General features: G+C 39.6%; 1 protein-coding gene across 1 annotated transcript in view; it reads right to left on the minus strand.

The window, feature by feature from the left end:
* GRAMD1C (GRAM domain containing 1C) overlaps positions 1–8,819 on the minus strand; it is a 143,495-nt gene extending 134,676 nt beyond the window's left edge. Inside the window, 2 exon segments of the mRNA XM_012652215.1 lie at positions 3,978–4,127; positions 8,793–8,819. Coding sequence (XP_012507669.1) covers positions 3,978–4,127; positions 8,793–8,819 — 177 coding nt within the window.
* Positions 8,820–10,512: the final 1,693 nt, after the last annotated feature.

The raw sequence follows: 10,512 nt of genomic DNA on the forward strand, positions 1-10,512 counted from the left end.
GAGAAACTTAAAATTAATGAAAACAAAGTACAAAAGAATACTTCATATTAACCATCCAAAACACCATTACTTCTATCAGAAAATCCAATTAAGTATGTCATCCTCTAAATATACACAATAAAAACTGTTAAAAGCTATTTTCTACTCTACTACTACAATAGTTTGCTAACTCTACATCACGAAATAAATGCATCTGCTGCAGATCTCTCTCTGCTTTTCCTCCGGGACTTTAATCCACTTGGAATAGACCATTATTTTAGTCAGGAAAAAAAGTCTTTTGAAGTTTTTTTAAACTTTTGCTATATATTTTCACTAACAGTAAAAGGGCAAAAGCATAAGTATTTATTTGCCATTAACTTTATTTTAAATTTCATTTCTTAATTTCACACAACTTTTAATGTTTCATTGGCATTTAAAAGTTAATAATAAAACTCATTTCCCACATACTAGGATTAAGTATTTTAATTTTTAAATTAAAAATAAAACACATAATTATGACTCTATCTTTATATTACAAGATTCAAGTAGAAAAGCTGAAGCTGTTGATTTCACTAACAATAGCTATAAAGAGTTAATCATAATCCTTTAAATTAAATTCTTACTATCAGAAAGACACTTACTAGACACTTATTAGCCAGTCTGTTAAATAGCGTGAGATTACTACTGATTCAAGACACACCAGTGTTTTAATACTGTGACTCAATGTCTAATTTTATAGGTGTGGTAACTGAGGTCAGACAGGTTATACAACATACTGAAGATCATTGTATGCTGAACTCCCCGGGACAGAGCAGACATTCTATTTCAGATGTTTTGTACCCAATCTCCAATTTGTTCAATTATATCATGCTGCCCTCTAAATTCCCTCCTGTGGAACAACTGATTTAGCCAGACTAGAATATATGAGCTATTCTACATTAGTGAATTTTCTAGATCCCTATAGCTGAACTCTTTAAATACCAAAACTTTAAAAAGTTATCAATCCTTTTGGTAGAAACTTTCCTAAACTGAAAAAGCGAACTCCATATTCCTTGGATTGTTCCACTGAAATGGCTCTGACATTCTTAATTCTTTGCTTAAGTACCAGGCTGTGTGCCTTATGAATACTTGTTTGTTATGCTACCTGTCTTCCCTGTGTTCGCTTTGGATCCCTCAGTGAACTCCCCTATCTTATTGTTTTTATCCAATTCCTACGTTACTGTGGGGAGAATGAAGAGTAGAAAATAGCAACATAGTGGAGTCCATGGTAGATGCAGATGAATTTAAGATGGCAGAGAAAAAAATGAATTAGTTTCCATACTTTTTAAACATCATTTCTACCAATTACAGTACTGTGTTAGAGCTGCACAGACCTTTGGCCTCGACTTTAAGAGGCCCAGGGTTGCTAAACTTTTTGACCTTCTGTTATCATTTCTTGCTTCTATCCATGTGTTAGTATCAACTAATTCCCCTAACTGCAATATTCAATTTATTTAAGCTTATAAAAAAAAAACATGGAAAAAAATATATTAAAGAAACTTCAAATGAAAATTTGGGCCGGGTGCAGTGACTCATGCCTGTAATCCTAGCACTCTGGGAAGCCAAGGTGAGAGGATCACCTGAAGACAGGGGTTCAAAATCAGCCCGAGCAAGAGTGAGACCCTGTCTCTACAAAAAATAGAAAAATTAACTGGGTGTGGTGGCACGTGCCTGTAGTCCCAGCTACTCAGGAGGCTGAGGCAGAAGGATCACTTGAGCCCTGGAGTTTAAGATTGCAGTGAGCTATGATGTCGCCATTGCACTACAGCCCAGGTGACAAAGTAAGACTCTGTCTCAAAACATAAATAAATAAAATTTTAAAAACAAATGTATACAAATGAAATTTGAGGAATTCTCCAGATATATCAGCATAAACTCTGATTTAGCTATTCAGGGTCTTTTTGATTTTGTTTGCTTCTGAGTTCTTGATAGTTCTAGTTTCTGGGTAAGGGACCTCTGGAAAAGTCTGTAAAACTTCTGAGATGCTGTATTTGCCTTTAAGTCTATTCTATGTGAATTCATATAAAAGTTCCTTAAAGTGTTCGCAATCAGCGTAGGGACCCAAACTGAGCCAAAGTAAACCTTTGACACTCTAAACTAGAGCTTTTCAAACTTTAATGTTCACGCGAATCACTTAGAAATCTTGTGGAAATCTAATCAGTAGGTCTGAGGTTGGGCCCACGATTCTGCATTTCTAATCACCTGGCAGGTGATGGCAAGTCTGCTGGCCCCACATGCTACACTTTTAGTAACAAGGATCTAGAATACATACCTCTTTTTTTTCTCTCCTATTTCTAAATGTTCTCATTCCTTCACTTTTACCTTTTCTTGCATTACATTTTTTCTTGCGTAAGTCTACCAAGAGTAACCACAGTAACTACTTATCCCTATAGATAGCCCTTGGACCTACGAAGGTCCCCCCATCTATAATGTGAACTAAAAATGTAACCTATAATGTGAACTAAAAATAAAATCCTAAGCCCTCCGCTAACTGAATAGACCCCTCTTAGCCAAGCAGACCCCAGACACACCTTAAAACTGAGTTCCCAGCCATGATGGGATGGGAAAGATAAAGCACAATTACACATGGGAATGATTTTCCTTCATAAATATTCATAAATACTCCTCCTATAGCTTGTTGACCATCCCACTCAGTATAAAATCTTGTTCCTTTTGTCCATCCCTTGAAGCACATGAGCCTGGCTTCTGGCTGGGGCTCTGCTTCCCCACCTGTTGGAATGGCCACCCAACAGGCTACTACCCATTGTGAGAAATAAAGCTCTCCTTTTTCCGAAATATAAACCTTTTTAATTTTTTTTTAGTTAAAAGTAACGTAAACTATAAAAATCACAGTGCAGAAGGGTCAAAACCCTGTAATAGTCATAAACTTTTTCTAAATGTGACCAAAAATAATATAGTCAATATAGGATGTGTTGTTATTTTGGTATATTTCTCAGCAATTAAATATTTTCCTTAGGATATGGTTCAAAAAACTTACGATGTTAGGTTTCTTATTAGGAAGTCAGAACTTTTCAGGCATGTCAAGATTAAGTAACATTCCAATGAACTGAACTGCTAATTATGAAAAAAATGATGGTACTTGTACTAATCTTTATAAGCTGCTAATTTATGTCTTTTTTTGGTCTACTCTAAAATTGTAAGAAAATCTGCTACCAAGGATACCTAGTCCTCAAGAGATCAGCTTTCTAATGAACTAATTGGAAGTCTATATGTCTTATAATCTTATATAAATTTTACTTATAGTTGCATTATACCAGATTTTGTCAAATGGCTCATAACTCTCATAGGAATTGCTAGATTTAGAGTGAGACCTTTGATATAACAAATGTTAGCATTCATATGGTAACAGAAATAATGTTCTCAAAGAAGACTCTAAGATCTTAATGTGCCTATCGACAAGCACTAGTTTCGTTTTACAGTGGGGAAACCTGAAGCACATCCAGGTTATGTGCACAACCAAGTGAGTACAATGCAAAGAGAATATGAAAATCCTAATTTTAAAACTCATCTTATAGTCATTATACACTATAGGTCAAACATTGTTAAACTTCCTTTTAGGTACAGGAACTAACTTTTTAAATCAAAATTATATAAATTATGGTTTCTCAGCAACATTTAAAAATATGGTTTCTGTGTAATGTTAGTCTCTTGACAATACAGTGAACAACAGTGTAAGTGGAGTCCAATTCTCTGGTGTGGTTTTCTCACAAGGAAATTGAAGCAGATAATTCCACTCCATCAAACCAGACAACAGTGCATTCTAGTGGCCAAAGGAGAACATAATCAGAAATGTCCCTGGGATTCTGGACAAAAACCAAAACATCTAAACTCTAGATGCTAAAAAGAAAATATTACAAATATTATATGAATTATTGTAGACTTAAAGAAAATTTGCATGTAAGATTAAAATGAAGACATAAAACCGGAAATATTATTACCCAAAAGCTCCAGTCACCACTCCAATTGTGTAAATTTGGTCCCTGTTTTTTAGCTGACACTATATTACTTTCATCCACAGTTGGACTAGGATTTTCCTCTACTTCTTCCTGTAAGTCAGTGGCAAGGCTTGACTCCCCTTCATTTATCACCTAGAAACAAACATCAAACCATTTAAATCACCTATTGAGAAATGGCCACTTTAAAAATAAAAGAATTAATGTTCAAAACATAAATTAATTTTAAAAACACAGTATTTAAATACTGAGAAGACAGTAATGAATATGTTTTTGCTTCTACAGTTCATACATTTATATGTGCAACAAATATCTTCCAACTACTATTATCTGTTAGGTAGTTTAGTTGGCACTAGGGATGCAAAGATGAATAAAACAAAGTCCTTAGTCTCCAGAAGTTCACAGTCTGCTAGAGGAATAATTAAATAGTAAAGACACAATGTAATGGGAGTGTCAGTTGGTACAATCACTTTGGTGAACAATTCACAATGCCCAGTAGGGCCAAAGATAGACATATACTACAACACAGCAATTTAATGTACACATGGAGTCAAGGATGTTTGCAATACCAGGAAAGTGAAAACAACCTCATTATCCATCGATAGAAAAATTAGTAAAAAAGCTCTGATTTATACAAACAGTGGAGTTTAAATGAATGAATCAGATGTCTTACCAGGCACTGGCCTCCAATCTGTAGAGCACTGAGGGCAATGATTATACTCTGCAAGATATGCCCAGTCAGATGGTTGCTCACAAAAGAGCCATTAGGAAGTTAATAAAAGAAGAGAGAAAAGAGGAGTTGGGGAGTAGGAGCCATTATAAGAGCACATGGCTCACCAAGATGCTTAAATGCCTCTGCTGTTGCTGCTGCTGCTGTCGTCACCATCACCCATATCTCTGTTGTAACAAAGACCCTGATCCTCAGGGTTATAGGGAAGAGCACCCATGGCACCCCCATGGTGCAGCAAAAAGGTAAGTCAAACCCAACTTAAACTCAGGGTTCTTAAACCCCATAAACGAACCACTGCCATGGGGGAAGCCCTTAACCCTGATGATACTGATTTGAGGCTCTCTGGAAGAAATTTATAAATATAAAAGGAGAACCTCCTCTACCTGAAGTATATCCAATACCCTCCAAAGAGAGAGAAAGAAACAAACAAACCTAGATGGAAGGCAGAAGAAACAAACAAGAAACAAAAAAACTAAAACAGAACTGCATAATTTGACCTAGTTGGGCATACAAAATTTATTAAAATAATTTATACAACAAAAGATAAAAGATTGATTTTCATGCCTCTACAACATAGGTTCTGAATTAACTTCAACATCTGCTAAAATGCATCCACTGGCAAATCTTCATGGCTTTAATCAATACCAGGGCTCCAAGTACAGTTATATCTAAAGATCCCATTAAATTTAAACAAGGTACCCCCTCTAATCTTAAAAGGGGCACTCAACATAAAATAGACAACAAATAGGCATGCCTCACCTTAACCATCAGAACGATTGCCTTGCCTAAATTCTCCATGGGCAGGGTATACATTGCCCTAAAATATCCCATAGTGACCATGGTCACTCCAACCCAATGAGTAATAAATTAAATTTAAATAAAGTCTTTGGAGCTTACAAATTGGCTTTTGAAAAAGTAATATCCCATGGACCACCACCCTCAATCCCTAGTGAAAATAATACACCCCAATGTGAAATAAAACGGGTTTCAAGTGTTAAAATTCATTATAAGACCTACTTAGTGAAAGTGTGATTACCCCTACTGCTTCCCCTCCATTTAACAGCCCAGTTTGGCATGTTAAACTTGGAAAGAATGAATGGTGCCTCATGGTTCATTACTGCATCCTTGATGCTGCCACCTGACCCATGAAGGCCCCTATACCCAGTACTATTTAAATTACTGCCTTCACCTCCAGAAAAACACAATATGCCTCTACCTGGCTATCCATGGAGTACCTCAACAGCCTGGCCATCATATGCAACCTTTACAGGCAAGATCTTAACTGCATCCAGTTTTCTCCAGGAGTGCAGGAGTGACAATATATTGATGACATCCTCCTCTGAGGGCAGTCTTTTGACTCACTCACAAAGGAGCTCACAAAAGGAGGTTGGGCCATTGCCCCACATGTTGCATAAGGCCTGCCAATTTGGTTACATTTCTGAAAATTATTTGGTAAAACAAGGGCCATCCCATCCCTGACACTGTCAAGAAACAGCTATTGACCCTCTTAGCACCCACAACATTAAGACAAGTCCAATATCTTTTAGACCTTTTTGGGTTCTGGAGGAAACATAATCCTCATTTACAAATTTTACTTAAGCCCATTTATGCTGTTACTTTCAAATCAGTCCACCCTGAATGCAGCCTCCTCTAAGAAAAGGTTCTAGATTTGTCCAAATTGTAAAACAGACACTCTCATTGATACTATCTACTCCCATGCCATCCCCAAAACATACACACACATACAGAATCCTTCACTGTAGAGGCGAGGCTTTAGCAACCTCTTCTCATGACTCATGGGTCTCTGGACCACCCATAATGTCCTTGCTTCTGGTACAACGAACTATCTCCTCAGCCCCACACTATATGCCATTACAGCAAATGCTGGCAGGCTGGGCTCTTCTGGAAATAGAGGCTCTCACAAGCCTTCAGCCCATGACCCTCCATACCCACCTGCCCATCATGCCTTGGGTCATGGAACCAGTACCCTGCAAGCTTAGCACAGCCACCGAGAACTCCTTACTAGAAGACAGAGTCAAATCTGAGCCTTCTGGCATCTCCCACCTGCAGGATGACGTGGCCTCCTCTGTCCTCATTGCCTAGGAAGATACCACGGTGCTAGAAGAGTTCACTCCTCTTCTGGACCCCTCGTCTGCCTCAGGAGCAACTTGGGTCAACTGAGTGAACAGCAATGGGAGTTTGTATACTTTACAGAGTGCATCACCACCATTACGTGTGACGGAGCTCACTGTAAACCTATTGCTTTTCATTCCTTAACCAGGATGTCCTCGATAAAGCACAGGACCCAAGAGTAAACACAACTGGCTGAACTTCAGGAAGTCATCTTAACACTGAATTCTCTGGTCAACACTTGGCTCCATTTGCACCTTTTTACAGATTCTTGGGCCACTGCCTGAGAGTTGCCCCTTTTGGGGTAAAGAACTCTGGGACTTACTTGTTTCACAGATACCCAAAATATAAATCAAGGTCACATATGTCTCCACACATACCAAAGCCATTAATACAAGTCCCAACCATGACACTCCCTATCCCCTTCAGAGTTCCAAACATTACTAATAGTGACCAAGGCACTCATTTTGTTTCTTAAAATATAACTTTGGGCTTTTGAATATGGTTTTCAATGGAACTCTCACCTTCCTTACGGGTTTCAGTAAGAGCTACAATGGCTTACTTACACAAGTTCAAATTCAATTATATGCAAAACAGTACATTTCAGTCGCCAAACATCTGGGGTGAATAGTAGTAATAAGGAGTCTGATTCAATTTTTTTATGTTTGCCTGCTGACAACTTTTAACCCTCCCTCTTCCTCTCTGGGCAAGGTGATAAGAAGGCCTGAGCACTCTCTGCATTGTTGTGGGTGGGAGATTCAAACCAAGCAAGCCCTTGCCCACACACAGGAACCCTCGCCCCAGCCCACTCCATAACCACAATAAAAATCTGGAGCCAGGCTCCTTTCCTTGCTCTATTAAGCCATTTCTGTGCTGCTTTAGAGGCCTGCCCTGCTCTTCCCAGAGACTTTAGTTATTTAAGTAACAGACTTTTTCATACCCTCATGGTGTGTGTGTGGCATCATCGGTTTCTACATATGAATCAAATTTGGGGTGGGGTGCTTTCTGGCTTTCTAGGTTGGCTACAACAGAGTCCTCTCTCTCTAACTTATTAACTGTGTGGTGCTCAGCAAAGTCACTCAATCTCTCTAAATCCTTGACTCTACAGTAGAGGTAATAATTCTCTCTAGTCTAGACAATAAGCTTATTGAGAGCAAGGATCATGTCTGTGTTACCACCTTTTCTAGAACACTCAGTGCCAGGAACATAGCTGAATGAATGATTGAGTTCATGAACATCTACCTTGCCTATTTCATAGTAACGTTTTGAGAATCAAAATGGTATTTGTTTGTTCACTCAACAATTAATTGCATGCCTCTACTGATCCGTAAACTAGAAAATGCTCTTCAAAACGGATAAGACTGAATGCAATTCTCTAAAAATAAAATATATACACACAACCAAAGTAAAAGTAATAAGGATAGTGTTCAGAAACGCAGGTAACCCTGCAACAAATGTAGGCTTCCCCCTAGAGTTTAATAAGAAAGTTTTTCCGTTTTGTCAAATAAGCCAGTAAACAAACAACAAAAATAGTTGAAACAAAAAACTTGGTTGGTAGCGCAGTGATTTAAATCATCTGGGCCCTTTCATCAAGGGCTGGCAGTGAAGGAAGGGGGTGAGACTGGAAAAACGTGACACCGTGTCAGAGTCACGACAACGGAGCCTGACTCCACGGGGCCTGAGGCTGAGACATCTGCACGAGGACTTTCGGGACCAGATCAAGCGCTCCCCGCCCGCCGGGAGCGGACGTCTGGGCAGGCTCGCAGGAAGCACAGGAACCCGTTTCCTCGGTAACAGCTTTCCAAATTACTCCAGAGAGCACCGAGAAAAGGAAAGGAAGGAATTGACTGTCGTAATCTGAGAAAGTTCAAGCAACCATCGTCAGGAAAACTGCCGTGTAAAGCCACCGCTTGGGAACGTGCCCCGCGAGGCCCGCTTACCTGGCGGCCCGTCAGAGCGCCCTCCATCGCGGCGCCCTCCGCCGCCGCGGTACCGCGCACGCGCGCCCCCGCACCCCCCACCGCGGGAGGGGGCGGCCCGGCGCGCGCGCTCCAGGCTCTCGGCCCCGCCGCCTGGCACGCCGGCCCTCCGAGTACCACCTAGGGTCCTGCCGCGCGCCTTGCGCCCTCTGGCGGCAACTGAGGACCCCTGCCTTTGGCGAACTCCTAAGGATGGCTGTTAGTTTCTCAGCCCGGAGGCTACTCTTCACTCGGGTCGGAAAGAGCCTCGCCTACTTCCCAAACTCAAACTCCCGTGCCTGCCGTGAAATGGCACACCTGCCTCAATGGGCGAAAAAGTGAATTGCGTGGGAAAGTCTTGTTCCTTCAAATAAGGGATTGAAGTTGATAAAAGGCCGCTGAGTTTTGCAGATCCTTGATTCCCAAAAAAAGATCTATGAAAAAACCTAGAACAACTGGGAAAGATTGAACGTGAAGTGGCTATTACAATGTGTGTTATGGAATAATTAATGATTTATGGTAAATTTATGGATATTCATTTACGGATAATTAATAATTTGTGTTTGTATTGGAAATGCCCTTTTTATTAGAAAACTCGTACTGAAGTATTTGGGGTATATCAAATATCAAGTATCATAATGTCTGCAACTTGTTTTCAAACGCTTGCACAACGACAGATAAATACAGAGAGAGCAAAATGTTGGCAATTCATCAAAATGGAGACTATAACGCTATTCGGTGATTCTTTCACTGTTTCTGTATGTTTGAAAATCTTCACCTAAAGTTGAGGAGAGGGGAAAGAGTTGAATCCAGTTCCACAAAAAGTCAGATATTGGGTAGATTTTCAAAATTTATATTGCATATTAAAGGACAAATTACCTAATAAGATAATCAATAAAAGACAGGTTTTTACTTTCTGCTGCGAAACTTTGCATAAACTGTGTTACGCATAAAAAATTTCACAGAACACCAGTATTAAAAATGCCCATTGTGTGATCATGTTAAAACAAGACAAAATAAGGCCACTGTATAATCTACCTAAACACAGACAAAACATGGTCATGATTCAAACCACAAAAATGACTAAATATCCCCTGATGCTGGCTAAGATAACTGCTGCTTCTTTCCCAATCACAGCTTTAGTGTCACTTTATTCCTCCTACCTTCTAGACAAGATTTATTAATATTCCCAAGTCATAGAATTGCCACAGCTTCTGGACAACATCTAATCCAGGACAAAGCTTCACTTCTTGAATCCTTCCCCCAAAAATCACAAAATGCAAACCCAAATCCTTTAATAAATCCTTTAATAAATCCCTTCCTCACTTTCACTGAGATGTCCTCATGGTCCTCCAAGGAGTGCTTTCACTCTCATTGCAATAAATCAGTAAATCCAATGTTGGTCAACTGTAGGTGTTGTTTCTGATGCTCTTTGGCTAACGGGCATTTTTGGGATCTCTTGAGGCCAGGAGTTTGAGACCAGCCTGAGCAAATGCAAGACCCTATCTCTACAAAAACTGGAAAAATTAGCCAGGCATGGTGGCATGAGCTTGTAGTCCCAGCTACTTGGGAGGTTGAGATGGGAGGATTGCTTGAGCCCACAAATTTGAGGCTATAGTGAGCTATGATGAGGTCACTGCACTTCCAGCCTGGGTAACAGAATGAGATGCTGTCTCACAGAAGAAAAAAAAAAATTATAAAA

This window comes from Propithecus coquereli, unplaced genomic scaffold (genome assembly GCF_000956105.1).
Source record: "Propithecus coquereli isolate 6110/MARCELLA unplaced genomic scaffold, Pcoq_1.0 Scaffold386, whole genome shotgun sequence".
NCBI lineage: Eukaryota > Metazoa > Chordata > Mammalia > Primates > Indriidae > Propithecus > Propithecus coquereli.